The sequence below is a fragment of the Scyliorhinus torazame genome, chromosome 8 (genome assembly GCF_047496885.1).
Source record: "Scyliorhinus torazame isolate Kashiwa2021f chromosome 8, sScyTor2.1, whole genome shotgun sequence".
Lineage (NCBI taxonomy): Eukaryota > Metazoa > Chordata > Chondrichthyes > Carcharhiniformes > Scyliorhinidae > Scyliorhinus > Scyliorhinus torazame.
The window spans coordinates 63,168,599-63,190,685 of NC_092714.1; the positions used below are offsets into that span (position 1 = coordinate 63,168,599).

Sequence of the window (22,087 nt, forward strand, 5' to 3'; positions counted from 1 at the left end):
TATTCCCATGTATCTGCTGCCCTGTCCTTAGAGATAGTAGTGGTCATGGGTTTGGAAGGTGAGAGTTCCGACAGTGCACCTTTTAGATGGCACACATTGCTGCTACTGTGCTTCAGTGCTGGAGGGAGTGACTGTATGTGGATGTGGTGCAAGTCAATCGGCTGTTTTGTCCTGGATGGTGTTGAGCTTCTCGAGTGTTGTTGGAGTAGCACTCATCCAGGCAAGTGGAGAGTATTCTCTCACACTTGTGCCTTGTGGACAGGCTTTGGGGAATCAAGTGGCAAGTTACTAGTCGCAGGATTACCTAGCCTTTGACCTGCTCTTGCAGCCACAGTACTTATATGGCTAGTTCCGTTCAGTTTCTGGTCAATGGTAATCCCCAGGCTGTTGTTGGTAGGGTAATGTCATTGATATCAATGGTAATGTCATTGAATGTCAAGGAAAGATGATTGGACTCGCACTCATTGGAGATGGTCATTGCCTGGCACTTGTGTGGCACAAGTATTACTTCCCACTTGTCACTCAACTCTGGACACCGTCCAGGTCTTGTTGCATTTGGACATGAACTGCTTCAGCATCGGAGGAGTCAGATTGGTACTGAAAATTTCCAATTACTCCCCTTTTGCTAGGTTTCCTTGATGTCTCACTCAGTCAACTACTGCCTTGATGTCAAAGGCAATCTCTCTCACTTCACCTCTGGAGTTCAGAACTTTTTCCATGATTGAGCCAAGGCTGTAATGAGGCCAGGAATCAAGTGACCCTTACAGAACCCAAACGGCGCATCAGTGAGCAGGTTATTCATAGAATCCCTACAGTGCAGAAGGAGGCCATTCGGCCCTGTGAGTCTGCACCGAACCTCTGAAAGATCCCTCTACCTATGCCCACGGCCCCACCTGTTCTTTGGACATTAAGGGGCAATTTAAAATGTCCAATCCACCTACCTGCACATCTTTGGGCTATGGGAGGAAACTAGAGCACCCGGAGGAAACCCATGCAGACACGAGGAGAACATGCAAACTCCACACAGTCACCCAAGGTCTTGGCGCTGTAAGGCAGCAGTGTGAACTACTGTGCAACTGTGCCGTCCCTTATTGCTTAGTAAGTGCCACTTGATAGCACTGTAGGTGACCCCTCCCACACTTCACTTATGATTGAGAGTAAAGTGATGGGTCGGTAATTGGCCAGGTTGGATTTGTCCTACTTTCTGCGTACAGGACTCCCCTGGGCAATTTTCCACATTGCCACGTAGATGCAAGTGTTATTGCTGTACTGGAACAGTTTGGCCAGAGGTGCAGCAAGTTTTGGAACACAAGTCTTCAGGACCATTGCCAAAATAAGCTTAGGTCCCAAAGACTTGTTGGTATCCAATAAAGTGCATGTTTTAGTTCAAAGGAAACTCGGTCTGTTCCTGGAAACTATTCTGCTGTGAATACCAGTTACAAGTTGTTTTCTTTTGTTACAAGTTGTTTTTTTGGGGGGTGGGAGGAGGAGGAGGAGGAGAAGAATCACAAATCCAATATAGCCTAACGCTGCAATCTAGGTAGAAGACTTAGGTGCTGGAGGGAGAGGCGAGGCCATTTTGGATTTGGTACTGGGTAATGAACCAGGACAGGTGTTAGATTTGGAGGTAGGTGAGCACTTTGGTGATAGTGACCACAATTCGATTAAGTTTACTTTAGTGATGGAAAGGGATAGGTATATACCGCAGGGCAAGAGTTATATCTGGGGGAAAGGCAATTATGATGCGATGAGGCAAGACTTAGGATGCATCGGATGGAGAGGAAAACTGCAGGGGATGGGCACAATGGAAATGTGGAGCTTGTTCAAGGAACAGCTACTGCATGTCCTTGATAAGTATGTACCTGTCAGGCAGGGAGGAAGTGGTTGAGCAAGGGAACCGTGGTTTACTAAAGCAGTCGAAACACTTGTCAAGAGGAAGAAGGAGGCTTATGTAAAGATGAGACATGGAAGTTCAGTTAGGGCACTCGAGAGTTACAAGTTAGCTAGGAAGGACCTAAAGCCAGGAGGGGACATGAGGAGTCTTTGGCAGGTAGGATCAAGGATAACCCTAAAGCTTTCTATAGATATGTCAGGAATAAAAGAATGACTAGGGTAAGAGTAGGGCCAGTCAAGGACAGTAGCGGGACGTTGTGCGTGGAGTCCGAGGAGATAGGAGGTGCTAAATTAATATTTTTCGTCAGTATTCAGACAGGAAAAAAATAATGTTGTCGAGGAGAATACTGAGATTCAGGCTACTAGACTAGAAGGGCTTGAGGTTCATAAGGAGGAGGTGTTAGCAATCTGGAAAGTGTAAAAATAGATAGGTCCCCTGGGCCGGATGTTAAGTAATGGGTTAAGAGACATTGCAATTAGTTGTCTCATTTATGTTAAGTATCCATTAATTGACACTGATATGTAAAAGGGCTTCAGGTGGCCTCTGTCAGGTGGTGTGTTGTTAAGAGTTTTGTGCAGAGGCTGTGGAAGTGAAATAAATGGTGTTTGGTGAAAAAGAACAAGAACTTTAGACTCTTCATTTCACAGCAACTAAAATGTCTAACAATGGTAGCAGAGGATGGTTGCTGTGCAAATGTGAAGGTTTGAAAGAAACAACTTTTCCTGATCTAACCAAGGAGTGAGTGAGAAGGGAGAAAAAAAAGATACATGGCTGAACCCAGGATAAAGATGGCTGGATATGACTATCCTCCCTTATTTTCTGAAAGGGAATCGTACGACCAATGGAGAAGTGCAGTAGTTATGTGGACTAAAGTAACTGCTTTGGGAAAGAGAAAACAAGGTATGGCATTGTTTTCTCTACCATATGGCAGTAAAATCCAAAACAAAGTGCTTTCTGAGCTGGAATTGGAAGAGTTAGACTCAGAAGAAGGTCTGGAGACTTTATTACATTATATGGATAAGATTTATAAGAAAGATGACTTGTTCAGTGCGTATGAAGCATGGTCGGATTTTGATAAGTTCCGGAAAATGGAGGATATCTCCATGGAAGACTATATAATGAAATTTGGCAGACTATATAAAAGGCTGCAGAAACACAATCTGGAGTTTCCACAGTCTGTGTTGGCCTTTAAGTTACTTGACTGTGCTAGAGTGAGCAACATGGATAGGCTCCTGGTTTTGACAGGAGTTCAGTTTACTGATAAGGATACCTTAATCGAACAGATGACAAAAGCTTTACAAAGGTTTCTGGGGAAACATTCGATTCCGATGGCTCTGATGACCCAAATAGGTCAGCCTGCAATAAGGCAGAATATGGAAGATACACTAGTAACAGGATGGCGAAATCGTATGGCTACGAACAGGGCTCAAGACTATAGACGGAGACCGAGACAAGGAAATTATGAAGACAGAAACCCAGTTAGAACCTACAATAGGAAGATGAACCCCAGAAATGCACGGGGCATGATAAATCGATGTTTTCGATGTGACTCTCAATACAATTATGCTTTCAACTGTCCAACTCGTTATGATAGAGTGTTTGAAGCAACACATGACACGGAAGAGTCAGAAGAGGAAAAAGATAGTGACCAGAAAGAAGGCATTGTCCTATTGACAAGCAGTTTTACGCCGGTAAGGAGGGTGTTGGTTGCAGAATCCTTCAACTATGCTGTATTGGACAGTGGCTGCACATCTACTGTGTGTGTAATTGACTGGTTAAAATGTTACCTGGACTCTTTGAATGTTGAAAATTGTAACAAGGTTAAGGAATTTGAAAGTTCCACAAGTTTCAGGTTTGGGGATGATAATACTCTGAAGTCGCTGAAAAGAGTGGTGTTCCCTTGCAATATTGCCGGAGTGAATCATTTCATTAGCACAGATGTTGTATCAAGTGAGATACCTTTGCTTCAGAGCAGACCATCGATGAAGAAAGCACACATGAAACTGGATATGGAACAGGATAAGGCAACAGTTTTTTGAAATACGGTGGACTTACAATTTACACAGTCGGGACACTATTGTATTCCATGACTGACAACTAATTTTTCAAGTAGAGTGGTTAAGGATGTGTTAATGGCAGTCGAAAATGGGCTGATAAAAAGCTTGTGGTATTAAAACTGCACAGGCAATTTGCACATCTGTCTCCTCGGAGGCTGAAAAATTTATTAAAGGATGCAGGGGTAAGGGATAACGACTATACTAAATTGATAGAACAGGTTAGTGACCGCTGTGAAGTTTGTAGGAAGTACAGAAGGACACCAGCACAACCAATAGTAACCCTACCGTTGGCCAGGGATTTTAACGACATTGTGGCCATGGACCTTAAGATCTGGGATAAAGCAAATAATATATTTATTTTGCATTTTGTAGATTTAGCAACCAGATTTAGTCAATCAACGATTGTACGAAGTAAATAAAAGAGAGTAATTCTGGATCAAATCGTGGAAAAATGGATAGGGACAGGAATGGGTCCACCGGCAAAATTTCTTACGGACAATGGGGGAGAATTTGCTAATGATGAGTTTAGGGATAAGTGTGAAAACATGAATATCAGAGTTATGAATGTGGCTGCAGAAATAACTGTGAAAGAAATCATGCTGTCATCGATGACATGCTTCGGAAAATTTTGGCAGATCGACCAAATTGCAGGCTAAACTCAGCTTTAGCATGCGCAGTACATGGAAAGAATTCATTGCAGATGGTTGGGGGCTATAGTCCTTATCAATTAGTGTTTGGTAGAAATTCTAAAATTCTGTCCATTTTGGATGACCAGCCTCCAGCTTGGGAGGGGACTACAATTAGCTCTGGTTTTGCGGAACATTTAAATGCATTACATAGCAGTAGAAAAGCTTTTTTGGAAGCAGAAGTCTCTGAAAGAATTCGCAGAGTTTTAAGACATAACGTACGGGCATCAGATGCCGTTTTTCAGCAAGGAGACATGGTATGAAATGAAATGAAATGAAAATCGCTTATTGTCACAAGTAGGCTTCAAATGAAGTTACTGTGAAAAGCCCCTAGTCGCCACATTCCGGCGCCTGTTCGGGGAGGCTGATACGGGAATTGAACCGTGCTGCTGGCCTGCCTTGGTCTGCTTTCAAAGCCAGCGATTTAGCCCTGTGCTAAACAGCCCCTATACTATAAGAGAGACAATTCTAATGAATGGAAAGGCCCAGGAAAGATCATCGGCATAGATGGCAAAACAATTATTTTGCAACATGGTGATCAAACTGTTAGGGTCCATTCATCAAGGATAATGGGTACAGATTACAAATTTAGACAGAGCAGACAGACATGACGAGGAACCAGAGTCATCTGGTATGCATGTGTTACAGAACTGTGCGGACCAATTAACTGATATAGACAGGGTTTCTGTGGAGGAACACAACACTTCTGGTGAATTAAAACAGGCCATTTTTCCGAAAGGGCAACTGCCAAAAGTTGGTACAAAAGTGACATACTTGCCTGAGGGTCTAGTCAATGGAAGGATGCAACTGTTATTAGTAGAGCAGGGAAGGCCACTGGAAAGTATAAACATTGGTTGAATGTACAGCATTCAGGGGAAGGAGTCAAGACAATGGATTGGGAAAACGAAGTTCAAAAATGGAGGGCACAGAAACACAGTGCCAGTTCAGATAGTACATCGGATAGTGAACAGGTCCGCAGGAAAAGGTCGAGAACTATTGAAAGGACACCCCACAGCAGAAGAGAAAGATCAAGCAGTAGCAGTACAGAACGAGATACCAGGCGGGAGAGGGGACGTAGTTTGTCACGATCTCGGAACATGAGTAAGACTACGAATACTAATAGGAGTAGAAGCCCACATGCACGTGAGATTTTGGTGGCTTCAAATAAATTAGATGAAAAAGTTATTAAAGAAGCTAAACAGCAAGAATTGCATAGTTGGAGTTAATTTGGGGTATACACGGAAGTACCGGATAGGGGACAAAGAGCTCTATCCCACAGATGGATTTGCACGGAAAAGGTCCTTCCGGATGGAACTTATAAGGCAAAGGCCAGGCTCGTGGCAAGGGGATTTGAAGAAAACTTAGAAGATCAGGATTTAAGGGTAGATTCACCTACAGCAGGAAAGGTTATTTTAAAGATCTTTTTGGCTCTATTAGTCACAAAGGCATGGGAATGCAAATCTATAGATATAAAAGCTGCCTTTTTGCAGGGGCATCAGCTCCAGAGAGACATTTTTCTCCGTCCTCCTAAAGAAGCAGCTAACACAGAAGGGGTACTCTGGAAGTTGAACAAATGTGTATATGGATTAAATGATGCATCTAGTCTGGTATTTTACGGTAAGGTCAGTTTTGTTAAAGTTAGGCTGTTGCCAGTTGAAAGTAGATCCTGCAATGTTTTACTGGCGCTATATAGGATATCTTTCTGGCATTTTTATGATGCATGTCGATGATTTTTTGTGGGGTGGAACTAGTGATTTTGAAGCTATTGTAATCTCTGGTTTGAGGAAAGAATTCAGGGTTGGAAGTCAGGCTTCCGGTGCATTTAAATATATTGGACTGGAAATTGGACAGACTAAGTTAGGGGCAACTTTACGTCAGCAATCTTATTTGGAAAGCATCACCCCAATAGCAATTAGTCGTGGCCGAGTTTCACAAAAAGACGCAATGGTTTCAAAGATAGAAAAAGAGCAACTGCAAAGTTTAATTGGGCAACTGAACTAGTTAGGTAGACAGACTAGACCGGACGCGAGTTTTGATGTCTTAGAGTGGAGTACAAAAATGAATGATCCCAAAGTGGAAGACATAATAAGAGCAAATAAAGCGTTGGCCAAACTAAAAACGCAGGAGTGTGTTTTGAAGTTCCCGGTTTTAGGTGACCGTAAGCACTTGAAACTCATAGCAAATTTATGTGATGGGGTTTCAAGCGCAGGTGGTTTTATAATTTTCCTTTTGGGGAACAATGGTAAATGTTGCCCACTTGTGTGGGAAACAAAGAAAATAAGGAGAGTGGTTAAAAAGCACTTTGGCTGCTGAGACGTTAAACCATGTAGAGGTGGTGGCTATGGCTTTTTATACAAGTATGATATTGACAGAAATTTTGGGATTAGGGGATTTCGGTAATATACCTTTTGACTGTCACATTGACAGTAAATCCCGGTGGGAAAATGTGCACTCTACAAAAAGTGTCAATGAAAAGAGGTTACGGATAGACATCGCAAGTTTGAAGCAGATGTTGGACAGAGGGGAAATAACAAAAATTAAATGGGTCGTCAGGAGCTATCAACTGTCAGACTGTTTTACGAAAAGAGGGGCGAGTTCACAGAAATGTTTGGATATTGTTAATGAAGGGCGCTTGTTTCTGTGACTTTTTTTTTCTTTCTCGTCCAAACAAAAAAAAAAGGGGGGGGGCATCATGTGTGTTTTTGAGTTTCTTGAAATTTTGTTTTCACCAAATTATTTTTTTTCTCCAAGGAAGGGGAGACTGTTAAGTAATGGGTTAAGAGACATTGTAATTAGTTGTCTCATTTATGTTAAGTATCCATTAATTGACAATGATATGTAAAAGGCTTCAGGTGGCCTCTGTCAGGTGGTGTGTTGTTAAGAGTTTTGTGCAGAGGCTGTGGAAGTGAAATAAATGGTGTTTGGTGAAAAAGAACAAGAACTTTAGACTCTTCATTTCACAGCAACTAAAACGTCTAACACCGGATGGGATTTATCCTAGGATTCTCTGGGAAGCTAGGGAGGAGATTGCTGAGCCTTTGGCTTTGATCTTTAAGTCATCTTTGTCTACAGAAATAGTGCCAGGAGACTGGAGGATAGCAAATGTTGACCCCTTGTTCAAGAAGGGGAGTAGAGACAACCCCGGTAACTATAGACAGGTGAGCCTTACTTCTGTTGTGGGTAAAATCTTGGAAAGGTTGATAAGAGATAGGATGTATAATCACCTGGAAAGGAATAATTTGATTAGAGATAGTCAACACGGTTTGTGAAGGGTTCTTTGAGAAGGTGACCAAACAGGTGGATGAGGGTAAAGCAGTTGATGTGGTGTATATGGATTTCAGCAAAGCGTTTGATAAGGTTACCCATGGTAGGCTACTGCAGAAAATACGGAGGCATGGGATTCAGGGTGATTTAGCAGTTTGGATCAGAAATTGGCTAGCTGGAAGAAGACAAAGGGAGGTGGTTGATGGAAAATGTTCAGACTGGAGTCCAGTTACTAGTGGTGTACCAGAAGGATCTGTTTTGGGGCCACTGCTGTTTGTCATTTTTATAAATGACCTGGAGGAGGGCGTAGAAGGTTGGGTGAATATATTTGCAGATGACACTAAAGTCGGTGGAGTTGTGGACAGTGCGGAAGGATGTTACAAGTTACAGAGGGACATAGATAAGCTGCAGCGCTGGGCTGAGAGGTGGCAAATGGAGTTTAATGCAGAAAAGTGTGAGGTGATTCATTTTGGAAGGAATAACAGGAAGAGAGTGTACTGGGCTAATGGTAAGATTCTTGGCAGTGTGGGTGAGCAGAGATATCTCGGTGTCCATGTACATAGATCCCTGAAAGTTTCCACCCAGGTTGAGGGGGTTGTTAAGAAGGCATACGGTGTGTTAGCTTTTATTGGCAGAGGGATGGAGTTTCGGAGCCATGAGGTCATGTTGCAGCTGTACAAAACTCTGGTGCGGCCGCATTTGGAGTATTGCGTGCAATTCTGGTCGCCGCATTATAGGAAGGACGTGGAAGCATTGGAAAGGGTGCAGAGGAGATTTACCAGAACGTTGCCTGGTATGGAGGGAAGATCTTATGAGGAAAGGCTGAGGGACTTGAGGCTGTTTTCGTTCGAGAGAAGAAGGTTAAGAGGTGACTTAATTGAGGCATACAAGATAATCAGAGGATTGGATAGGGTGGACACAGAGTCTTTTTCCTCGGATGGTGATGTCTAGCACGAGGGGACATAGCTTTAAATTGAGGGGAGATAGATATAAGACAGATGTCAGAGGTAGGTTCTTTACTCAGAGAGTAGTAAGGGCGTGGAATGCCCTGCCTGCAACAGTAGTGGACTCGCCAACACTAAGGACATTCAAATGGTCATTGGATAGACATATGGACGATAAGGGAATAGTGTAGATGGGCTTTAGAGTGGTTTCACAGGTCGGCGCAACATCGAGGGCCGAAGGGCCTGTACTGCGCTGTAATGTTCTATGTTCAACTGAAATATGAAATTGTACAAGGTAAAGTCAGAAATGTACTTGAAGGCAAGTTATGCCAACAGGATGCGATTAAATTAAGTTTCATTCATTTTAAAAAGTGGGTATTAAACAGAAAAAGCAAACATACAAAAAGGGTGGTGGACATTTGGAATAATGTCAAGAGCATTCAAAATGCAGCTGGATGATGGGCTGAACTGAAATGGTACCAGAGTTGTTAAGTTTGGCCCAATGCTAGAACTAGAAATTATTTACCGTTAAAAAGATAAAGCACCTTATGATTGAGGCCTAGCTACTCTTATTTTAGGTCATTTGAACAACCCAAGTGCAACACTTTTATTTGATTCACATTAAGCCCTGTGGTCAAACAGTTTGCCAAACCTCACCACGCTGACATGAAAAGCAGTTACCATGAGAAGGCAACTAGATGCTGCAGAATCGTAATGCAGCAAAGCCACCACCTTCATAAAAAGTAAAGGGAGGTAAAGAAATAGGTTTCTACAACAAAATATAAATGTTTCCCATGAGAATTGAAGTTTTTTTTAATCTCCTTAGGAGTTCAAAATGCCCACAAAAATAAATGACCGTCATTGTGTAATTCACCAAAGTTTAAATTTAAATATTTAGAAAGTAACTTGCATCAATAGTTCCACTAATCTTCTGCAAACGCCCGAGTCTATTACTGCTTGGATTTTATCATTGGTTCCATCTGATAAATATGACAAAGCCCAGCAGGCATCAGCCAGAACATCTATGTCATTCAGGAACAGCAGCCAGGACACAACACTGAGGCAGGGAGATAACTGGAAAAGAAACACAATAGGATACAGCAACTTATGGCTTATTTGTACATTCTTGGATAAAACAGAGTTGCCTGCGCTGACAATCTAATTTCAGAGACCCAACAGGAGTATGGAAACTGCTCTTGAATAAATTAAAGTAGGTCAATATTGATGTGCTATAAAAAACTGTTTGAGATGGTATGCAATGTGCACACACACGCACAAATCTATCTCTGCTTCCTAGTTGCATTTCAAGTAGTTTAGCTGCTCGCGTTTCCTTTGTATTTTCTGATATAACTGGGTTTTGATGATTGCCGAAACCAATTCCATAACTGCCTCACCATGTACTGATTTCTTATCCTAAAATATCTGAACTTTGAAGGTCATTTGCTTCCTTTAGTTGCCTACCCAAGTCCCACCGTGATACCCATTAATTTTGAGCAGTAATCAGATTCCCAAGTCTCTGCTGGTGTCACTAATTGACTAGTTGTTAAGGAGTGGAGCATCCAATTGCTTTACTTTCCCTTCCTCACTGGGAAAGAATGGCTTTCATCCAGTGCCCCCCCCTCCTACACTACAGCTGAAATCATGGTATTAGTGGATGTGGGGAAAGAGGCAGGATCAACTGTCTTCATATCCAATGAGACATCATCGATCTGAAACATTATTTTCTCTCTCCACAGGTGCTGCCAGATGTGCTGAGTATTTCCAACATTTTCTGTTTGCATTTCAGATTTCCGGCATCAACAGATTTCGCTTTTTGATAATGTAGGATTAATTCAGTGTTGACACTCCTTGACTGTCTACTGGAGCTCAGCATCACCAAGCACATCTCAAAATCTACATGCTATTAAATCATTTCAAATTCTAATTTCCCACCATTTTGCATCATAAAAGTGTGTGCAGACAATTAATGGCTATCAGCAAACACTGTTCTGATTCAGACGTTTTACTCAATTTCCTTTGCTCCCTTTGGAAAATCTAATCCCATAAGGTTCAGCATTTCATCATGTGATAAGTGTGGCTAAGACATGGGAGAAGTAAATCATTCAGCCCATCGAGTATGCTCCACCATTCAATGAGATCATGATTTATCTGATGTGATAATCCTCAACTCCACTTTCCCGTCTCATCCCCATGACCCTTACTGATTAAATATCTGTTTACCTCAGCCTTGAACAAATTTATTGACCCAGCCCACTATGCTAAAGAATTCCACAGATTCACTATTCTCAGAAGAAATCTTTCCTCATCTTTGTCTTAAATGGGCGATCCCTTACTCAGAGATTATGCCCTCTGGTCCTAGGCTCTCAGCATCTAATTTACCATGTTAATCCCCCTGAGAATCCTATATGTCTCAATAAGATTGCCTCTCATTCTTCTAAACTCCAATGAGTACAGGTCCAATCTACCTGACCTCGGTATATGGTCTTGTTTAGTAGTGGGTGTTCACACTAACAATTTGTGCCAATGATTTGCTTCATATTTCATTCTTTTTTTAAAAAAAGAACGTTCCTATATTCTAATTGCAGAATTATTCCTTAAAACATTAAAAGACCTCTAATGGGTAGAATTTAACAAGCGGATAACAGATTTGAACAATTTACATACTGCTATTGTAGTTCATGAAATTGAAACATTGTTTTCTATTGCATATTTTTACTCCTAAAAAGTCAGGAACATATTGAATAAGCTATAGGTTCACAGGATAGATATTACCTTTGAAAATTCTGGAGCAGGATTCTTCCCTCGACACAGGTTTGACAGTGCCCAAACAGCATTCCTCGTCATTGTCAATCGGTTAGGTTTTGATAGCAGCCTGAGCATTTAAAATGTCAGGTTAATAAACAGTGCACAGAAATACTTATCAGAAAGTCTGACTTCTCTGTATCTTTAAAATCAAAACACACATGGGGATCATTATGTATTTAAATGCTTCTAGAAAGGGTGCCCATCACCAATTTACCAAAGCCAACTGATTAAGAATTAATAAGAGATACAAGAGACAAAGATCAAAATCCGAATCTTACCAGTTCTCAGAAAGCTGCAATTTAAAACACTAAATTTTTAATAATCTTTATTGTCACAATTAGGCTTACATTAACACTGCAATGAAGTTATTGTGAAAAGCCCAAGTCGCCACATTCCGGCGCCTGTTCGGGTACACAGAGGGTGAATTCAAAATGTTCAAATTACCTAACAGCACGTTAGGTAATTTGGTTAGGGGCTGGTTTAGCACACTGGGCTAAATCGCTGGCTTTTAAAGCAGACCAAGCAGGCCAGCAGCACGGTTCAATTCCCGTACCAGCCTCCCTGAACAGGCGCCGGAATGTGGCGACTAGGGGCTTTTCACAGTAACTTCATTGAAGCCTACTTGTGACAATAAGCGATTTTCATTTTCATTTTTTCATTTCTTTCGGGACTTGTGGGAGGAAACAGGAACACCCAGAGGAAACCAACAGACACAGGGAGAACGTGCAGACTCCACACAGACAGTGACCCAAGCCGGGAATCGAACCTGGGACCTTGGAGTTGTGAAGCAATAGTGCTATCATCCATGCTGCCCACTACAGAGGAAACTTGGCAATACACTTACATGGAGCCTCATTATCCAAAAGCATGGACTGGACATTGGTCATAACATCACATGGCTAATTCTGTGACACGCACTTCTATTCAGGGAGGCTTCGCACTTTTAATTGAGTCCAGTCCAGCAAAATTGCTTGTTACAAACCTTATTAGAAACTCTTATGTAGATCACCTAACTGATTAATGGATGAATACCCTACCCATTTCCTATAAATGACCCCAGCTTCCTTGGGTTGGTATTTGGGAAAAATGGACTGGGATTTCTTCTCCTTTGACCCCAGCTGCAAAATGTGCACTTGGACTATACAGGACGACAAAATTAGTTAGACTCAGTTGCAACACACTATGTAGCCAGATAACCTGCTGACATTCTCTGGCTGGGCATATACAGAAAATTAGTGAAATAGAAATTAGTCAATGGTACACCAGAAGACCATTGACACCTGTGAAATTTAACTCAAACAGCACATTAATGCCTTCAAGAGATAAAAGGACATAAACTGCAACAAAAAAAAGTTACGTGAAGATCTTATAGGTAACTTCCAACCAGATGCCACTTAAGCTTTATGAAGATTGAGGGGTGACAAAATCTAAAAGGAAATGGTTTTAAGTATTTTATCATCCCAAGGTGTTTGCAAAGGGTATGATTGCCTTTTTGAGTATACTGTACTTTAAATGCAGCTTTGAAAATTTATTTTGAAATGCAAATTACTTACTGAATGAGAGGAGGCAGTATATTACAGTCTAACACGTAATCCCTGCACATGGTGCTGTCCCCTGCAATGTTGCCAAGAGCCCAGATTGCCTGCAATTAAAAAAGAATATGAGCGACAGGAAATCCTAGGTTATTTGATTTTACTCTTTTACACAGCAAGTACAACCTTTTTGAGTAAACACTTGACTAAAACTATCAATTATTCATAGATTCAATGGGCGAATGCATACACAAGTGTCCTTGCAAGAGCAATGACAACTAGTCCGTGATACAAGAGGATAATGTTGTTGGGGACTAGGTCATTAATATCGATGTGGTTACTTGCATCTCTGAGCATATCACCGAATTAACAGAGCTGTATCTAGGTACGCCAATATTGTATAATCATTCAACTATTTAACTTAACACTGCACTAAGACACCACAAATGATGTACAACTGCCCTAGGATTTGCACAAAACTGCTTTGTGAACCCCCCCTTCCTAACATTAGGAGATACTCGGAACCAAAGAAACAAACCTCTAGAATAGCGGCTGCCTTTTAAAGATGTCTATTTTAGGTGTAAACATCTAGCATTGCACCCAATTCATGAAAAGATTTCTTGAACACTTTCTAGTTTTTGCCCCAATGATTCTCAGTAAATTTTCTAAAAGTTAAAATTTAGTGTGAAGACATCAAACTGCTGCATATTTTCAGACCAACATTGGTATGTAATTGAATAAGTCTGTCCGGAATACCTAACAAAGCTTGTGACAATGCAGCAATGGTGTCATACAAGATTCTCAAAACATCAAATGAACACTTTACTTGGAGAAATAAATAATCTGTTTGGTATTAACTTTCTTTCCGTTTGTAATTCACATTTATCCTGTAAAATACAGAAATCCTCTAAATATTTTCTGCATTAAAAGTTCACATGCTGCACCTGTACAAAGGATAGTCAGCAATCAATATTAACATAAAGGCAAAGCAAACACGTGTTTAAATGTATTACTTTCCACTGTACTGCAGAAATATCTTTATTTCCATAAATTTTAAAACTATTACAAATTAATAGCCTTTATTTTTAAATGAACAATTATGCATAGGACTCAAACCCAATTGAGCTCCTCTGATTTTTAAACTGATAACTTTTTGTTAATTTTGAAAAATGTGCAAATCCATTATAAAATGAGGGGAAGGCAGAAGAATTACCTGCTCTTGTACATCTTCAAAATCTGATGTTAACAGTTCAATAAAGACAGGCACAGCACCAGCCTTGATTACCTCACGGGTCTGTAATGAGCTTCCTGATGCAATATTTGTTAGTACCCATGCTGCTTCAAACTAATTGAACAAAAAAAGAAACATTCCAATGGAGAGAGGATTTACACTGGTGTCAATATTTACGATATCAAGTTCAAATGATAAAAACTAATTGTGAAAACGGGGAATCATTTTGGGGTTAGAACTTTTGAGACATGAAGTAATAAAATTTGAAATCAGTGGATTCTTATGTAGAGCACAATTGTACAAAAATGCCTCATTTTCCCTTTTAAAGCTCTACAGGAATCATGGAGAAAACACAGATATTATCAAGCAGCTTTTGCCATTCACAAAGATCCTAGAAGCCACAGAAACAAAGTAAAAAGCTTAAGGAAAAAGACAAGCAAGAGTTAAAAAATGTGTGGGCCTTTATGAAATAATTATCCTTCTAAAATTAAGCTACAAGTTTAAAATTATTTTTTGATGATACTGCGATCTCAAAATTTTAGATGCATATTGTATTATATGTATTTGGTGCAGTCAGGGTTAGTGTGTGTATGACTGCTGCAGTAATGTTTTTTAAAAACAAAATCATGGTTTACAAAACAAGCAGACATTTTGGCTACAAGGGATCATTTAAAGCATGGTAAAAAGTAGGACTAATGGAATTGTGTTTATATGAAGATGGTTTCCCGGGGAATAGATGATTAGAGATATTGGGCAAAATTCTCCACCGTTGGTAGTGGGGTTCCCAATGCGGCAGAGAATCGGGTGTCGGGAAGAAAATGGGACCGGTGCCCTTTCCAATGATCCAGCCCCCCGCTGGCGACGGGATTGAGGTTCTTAGTGGTCACTTAGCGGACCGGACATCACACTCTCCGGGTGTGCATGATTCTCTGGTCCTGTGGGCCAAGAATCACATGGGCGAGAATAAGTACAAGTATTTCCCAACTTGGCCCTGATGTGGCAGACCTCACTGTGAGCCAAGGAGTTTTGCACAAAGTTCATTAGAGGGCTATCCTCCGCCCGCCCCCCCCTCCCCAATGCAAGACCTGCCCACCCCACCAGAGATCCCCTAAACAGGGACCCCCCCCCCCCCCCACACCATAGAACATATTCTCCCAAATGGAGAACCCTGCCCCTTGTGTTTAGCTTTAGTAAGTTGATGTAGGTAATGGGAGGAGCCAAGGACTGTTGAATTTCAGTGTTCAGTTCAGTTAAAGATTTGTCTGTGGACTGACCAGCAGCTTCTTTCAAAGCAGTTTCGTTAAAAAGATTTTGCCTGCGAACAGGACAGCAGTTTCTGAAAAGGTTGTCAGGTTAAGAGTAGTTTGACACAGGCAAGAATCTGCAAGTTGGTTCCTGAGGATCTCTTTCTCAAAGCAGTGTATCCAAGAATCTCTTTACAGCAAGTATTCCTGGTTTGGCTAACTGTTTTTAAAAGTGGATTTTGACCAGAGATGGGTTTGGCTGGAGTGGAGATAAAAGATAGTTATGATTTAGTGTTTCATTGTCACTGCTCATCATTGTTTAACTATTAATTGCAAGCTATTTTCTTTAAGGTGTTAGGCAGCATGGTGGCACAGTGGTTAGCAATGGTGCCTCACATAGCCCGATGAGGGTTCAATTCTGACTTTGGGTGACTGTGTGGAGTTTGCACTTTCTCCACGTGCATTTCCTCAGTGTGCTCTGGTTTCCTCCCACAGTCCAAAGATGTGCAGGTTAGGTAGGGTTATGGGGATTAAGCAAGAGAGTAGGCCTAGCTTGGATGCTCTTTCAGAGGTTTGATGCAGACTCAATGGGCTAAATGGCCTCCTTCTGCACTGTAGTAATTCTCTGGTTCTATGGGTAGTGTTGGTAAAAGCTAGTTTTAATATACTACTCCCTATTTGTGCATGAGCAAAGAATCCTTTCCTCACAGTCTAACAGATTAAATAAAATGTTTGGGTTTCTATCCAGTATCCTAGCAGTTGTTGGGGTCTGGTCCTGGATCATAGTAACACCAAGCTATTGAGACAAAATATAGACTGAGTTTTCATGTGATGTAAAGTACGTAACAGGTGTAAATTTTAGTTTAGACAGGTAGCATGGTCGGCGCAGGTTTGGCGGGCCGAAGGGCCTGTTCCTGTGCTGTACTTTTCTTTGTTCTTTGTATGAGGTAGATCTAAAAAGCTCACTGGCAAGTTGTGTTAGGTCTCATTTGTGGAATAAATTCAACTTCCGGATTTGACATTTGCGTAAAGGGCATATTTGCTCAATGCTGGAAATTTTATTCTACCTAAAATAGCAAATCAATTGTACCATGTTTATGAATAATCGGATGGCTTGTTAAAGAGTAGTTTAGTAAATTGTCCACTGTAAACAAAATGAAATGCTGTGCTGTGAACATCAGTATTCCTGGAAATAAAACGTATGCTGCATTTAAGAATTCATTATAATATAAAGAACTTTCTTAGAAGAATGGAGTCAGAATTAATGTACGCAGAATTTGCTGGCATTCTATGCAAAAAAACTGGCAAAGCCACAAAATTGGTTTGATTGGCCAATAAATACTGGCCTTGCTACATACTACAACGAACAAAAGCAAAGTCCAAAGAAATCTCAGAAGTGCTTAACACAGGCCCGCAATTCAACTTGACGCTTTGCTTCATATTTGCAAGGTTTTTTTTCACCTGCCCATTACATTCCAATGAATTGATTGCGTAAGGTGAAATGACATGTGATAATGTAAGTCAACAGTACAATCATGGCTTCTGAAGTCGCTGAAGAATTAATTTTTCATTTTCTCACACCACAATGAGTTGTTTATAGTGATATGGATTTTCAGAAAGAGGAGAATGATGAAAATAGGATGTTTAACATTCTCATAGTTACAATTTCATAAATTGTGAAAAATATAGAATAGCAGTTTTTTTTAAAAAGTTAGTTTGACAGGATAGTGACTGGATAATTATTTCATGTCTATTGCGCATAAATAGGCCATGAGTGCGGTGTAGAAATGTAGAACATACTCAGAAAGAAACATGTAATGCAGAAATAATTATGGTTACAGCGTGCATATACTATCCTGGTACAAAAATATGAAATGTTGATTATATTAAAGACTTCATGGTTTACTGAAATTACCTGCAAAGTACAATTTTCCCTCCTTTTGAGGAACTCCACAAATCTTTCCACTACTCCTGGTGTGTTGATCACTTCATCAATCGGAGGATTTGGTTCTGTTCAAAAATATAAATGCTGGGATTAATGGAGTTTGTCGTTTGATGAAAATTTGCAACTTTGTCTATTCAGCATGAAAAGTAAACAGCTTTGCGCTGTGGACCTTCCTTCAATGAGAACTGCATTAAGATGGATCAAAATAATTTTAACTAAGAAAAATTCTTTATCCCATCCGACAACTAAAAATCACTATCAAAAGGTAAAAAGGTTAACACTCTCAAACAAATATAGGTCCTACCAGATCATTAATACACTTATGCACTTCAGTCGAAGATTTTTTTAAAAACATGGGTCATTGGACCCAATCAATATAATTAATGGGCCTAAGGCTGGCCAGTCTGTTTTACTCCTCCACCACAAAATAGGACACAGCTCAGGGGTGGACGAGAATGCTTATTACAAGGCCCCCCTCCACCTTCAAATATGTTGACAGGGGGCATAAAATGCAGGTCTATGAATGTTTTATTTTCCATTGCATTTCTGAGATATAATACTTTATGCTCCAATTGTGCTGCAGCGTTCAACATAATAATCTTTATTGTCATAAGTTAGAGTTACATTAACACTGCAATGAAGTTACTGTGAAAATGCATCACTTCACTTTTTTCAATTTGGTCTATAGTCCCAATGCGGTCTCCTCTACATTGGGGAGACCAAACGCAGAATGGGTGCACCACTTTGCAGAACACCCATGCTCAGTCCACAAGCATGATGCCAACCTTCCTGTTGCTTGCCATTTCAACTCACCATCTTGCTCTCATGCCCACATGTGCATCCTTGGCCTGCTGCAATGTTCCAGTGAAGCCCAGCACAAACTGGGATAATATAGGTTTCTAAGAGTTCCCCCCTCATTCTTCTGAGTCAGCAAATATAACCTAACCGACTCATCTCTCCCCCTAGGTCAGTCGCGATATTTCCAGGAATCAGTCTGATAAACATTCTCTGCACACCCGCTTTGGAATTACATCCTTCCTCAGATAAGGAGACCAGAGCTGCACACATTATTCCAGGTGTTGTCTCCCCAAGGCTCTGTATAATTGCAGCAGGACATCCCTGCTCCTGTACTCGAATCCTCTCGCTGTGAAGGCCAGTTTTCCTTCTTTACCACTGCTGCACCTGCATGCTTACCTTCAGTGACTGGTGTACAAGGACACCCAGGTCTCATTGTACATTCCCCTCTGAATTTATAGCATTCATATAATAGTCTGCTTTGCTGTTTTTTGCGACCAAAGTGGATAACCTCACATTATACTGCATTTTGTCCACTCACTCAGCTTGCCCAAATCACACTGAAGCTTCTCTGCATCCTCCTCACAGCTCACCCTCCCAACCAGTTATGTATCATCTGTAAATTTGGAGATATTACATTTAGTTCTCAAATATATCATTAAAATAATTGTGGATAGTTGGGGTCCTAACGCCGCTCCTTATGGTACTAGTCACTGCCGGCCGTTTGTGGAAAAAAAAACATTTATACCTACTTTTTAATTCCTGTCTGCCAACCAGTTTTCGATCCATCTCAATACACTACCCCCAATCACATGCACTTTAATTTTACACGCTAATCTCTTATGTGGGACTTTGTTAACAACCTTCTGAAAGTCCAAATAAATACATCCACCGGCTCCACCTCATCAACTCTACTAGTTACATCCTAAAGGAATTCCAGTAGATTTGTCAAGCACAAATTCCCATGCTGGCTCTGTCAGATTCTACCACAATCTTTTCCAAGTGCTCTGCCATAAAATCTGTACACTAGAATTTTCCCCACTACCGGGTTTTCTCTTCAACTCCCTTTTTTGATGGTGGGGTTACGTTAGCTACCTTTCAATCTGTAGGAATCTTGTAAGATGCCCACCAATGCATTCACTATTTCTAGGGCCACTTCCTTACATACTCAAGTGTAGATCATCAGGCCGTGGGGATTTATTGGCCTTCAATCCCAATTTCCCCAACACCATTTCTCTACCGATTTCCTTCAGTTCCTCTCTCACTAAACCCTGTGGTCCCCAACAATTTCAGTATGTTATTTGTGTCTTCCTTTGTGAAGACGGAACCAAAGTATGTATTTAGTTGGTCAGCCATTTTTGTTCCCCATTATAAATTCCCCAATAGAAACATTCAGTCAGTTTTTATGTACCCTGCAAGCTTGCTCTTGTACTTTTCCCATTCTAAAAATCAATCCCTTGGTCCTCTTTTACAGAATTCTAAACTGCTCCAAATCCTCAGTTGTTTTACCTGGACAACTTGTATGCCTCTTCCCTGGATATACTACCTCGAATTTCCCTGGTCAGCCATGGTATGGCCACCTTTCCCATTTTACTTTTGCAGCAGACAAGAATAAACAATTGTTGCAGTTCACCGAAGCATCTTTGAATGTTTGCCATTGCCTATCCACTGTCATCCGTAGCATTTCCCAACCCATCATAGCCAATTTGCACCTCATACCAAAAGATTCAGAACCCTAGTCTCAGAATCAACGATATCACTCTCCATTTTGATGAAAAATTCTATGACTTCCGGTGACAACATGTGAAAGCAGGTACACAAAAGGTGGCTTCTGCCAAGGTCCCGGCATTTTGATCCTTTCTTGAAGGTTGAAGAATTTTGGCTTCTAACCAAGTGATTCAATGTGGAGGTCGGATACGATGGTATGGGGATGTTGAAAATTAGGTCAAAGAAGACCGCAGGAAAGAAATTCCAGGATGGGAGCCAGACAAAGGAATCTGGGGGAGATAAGATGGTGGAAGAGGCGATTACGCCCGGCACGATGGAAATCTTGGCGGGGGTGTTGGCTCAAGAGTTGGAGACGTTTGGAAGGCAGATGGATAGCCAATCTCAGTGGTAAGGCATAAATGAAAAGAATAGTTTAAAGCCACTGTTGAGGAGGCGCCGGGCCTGCTACGGGAGCAGCTTTGTAAAACCGCCAAGGCTGTGAGGGAGCAGGGCGAGACACTGAAGGGTGTGGAGGAGGCTTTATTGAATCACGAGGACCGGCTGGCCTCGTTGGAGGCCGAAATGCTGCTTATACCAGATATGCATGATGTGGAGTTGGACTGGGGTGGGCACAGTAAGAAGTCTTACAACATCAGGTTAAAGTCCAACAGGTTTGTTTGGAGTCACTAGCTTTCGGAGTGCAGCTCCTTCATCAGGTGAGTGCCGAAAGCTAGTGACTCCAAACAAACCTATTGGACTTGCTGGCTGGGGTGGTGGACACGGGGTACTCGGCGATTACAATCTCAGACCATGCTCCGCACTGGGTTGACCTGCAGGTTAGTAAAGACAGTAACCAGCACCCGCACTGGAGGTTGGATGTGGGACTTTTGGCAGACGAAGGGGTGTGCGAGCGGCTGAGGAAATGTATTCAGAGCTACCTGCAGATCAATGACACGGGGGAAATTTCAGCAGCGGTGGTGTGGGAAGCACTGAAGACGGTGGTCAGGGGGGAGCTGATCTCGATCCGGGCCCATAGGGAGAAGGTGGACAGGGCAGAGATGGACCGACTGGTAAAGGAGATACTACAGATTGATAGGATGTATGCGGAGACCCCAGAGGCAGGGCTTTTAAGAGAACGGCAGAGGTTACAGGTGGAGTTTAGCTTGCTGACCACAGGGAGTGCGGTGGAGCAGCTGAGAAAGGCGAGGGGGGGCGATCTATGAACATGTAGAGAAGGCCAGCAGAATGCTTGCACAGCAGCTTAGGAAGAGGGAGGCAGCGAGGGAGATAGGGAAAGTAAAGGACGGAGATGGGAACCTGGTTGGTGATTCAGTAGGGGTGAATAAGGCGTTTAGGGATTTCTACAGCAGGCTGTACAGGTCGGAACCCCCTACGGGGCCGGAGGAGATGAGGCACTTCTTGGAGGGGCTGAGTTTCCCAAAGGTGGACGGGGAGCGGGTAGAAAGGCTGGGGACCCCAATCGGGCTGGAAGAAATAGAGGAGGGCTTGAAGGCCATGCAGGCGGGTAAGGCCCCGGGTCCGGACGGGTACACAGTGGAGTTTTATAAAACGTTCTCGGGGGTATTGGGGCTGATGTTGTTGAGGATGTTCAATGAGGCAAAGGAAAGAGGGGTGTTGCCCCCGACGATGTCACAGGCAATGATTTCGCTGATTCTTAAGCGGGACAAGAACCCGGAGCTGCGTGGGTCCTACAGGCCGATCTCCCTGTTGAATGTAGATGCCAAGTTGGTGGCCAAAATCTTGTCCTCTAGGATTGTGTTCCGGACGTTATTGGGGAGGACCAGACGTGGTTTGTTAATGGCAGGCAGTTGGTGGCCAATGTAAGAAGGCTGGTAAATGTGATCACGATGCCCCCGGAAGGTAGGGAGGTGGAGGTAGTGATCGCAATGGATGCAGAAAAGGCTTTTGATCGGGTAGAATGGGACTATCTGTGGGAGATACTGGGACAGTTCGGATTTGGGC

The 22,087-nt window shown here is 41.9% G+C and overlaps 1 protein-coding gene across 1 annotated transcript in view; it reads right to left on the minus strand.

Annotated features, from left to right (window-relative positions):
* Positions 1-22,087, minus strand: part of LOC140427898 (importin subunit alpha-5) — a 92,877-nt gene that overhangs the window by 9,781 nt on the left and 61,009 nt on the right. The window contains exons 5-9 of the mRNA XM_072513731.1: positions 17,573-17,667; positions 14,396-14,527; positions 13,204-13,292; positions 11,618-11,717; positions 9,756-9,919 (exon numbers count right to left, since the gene is read on the minus strand). Coding sequence (XP_072369832.1) covers positions 9,756-9,919; positions 11,618-11,717; positions 13,204-13,292; positions 14,396-14,527; positions 17,573-17,667 — 580 coding nt within the window. The remainder of the gene's footprint in view (positions 1-9,755; positions 9,920-11,617; positions 11,718-13,203; positions 13,293-14,395; positions 14,528-17,572; positions 17,668-22,087) is intronic.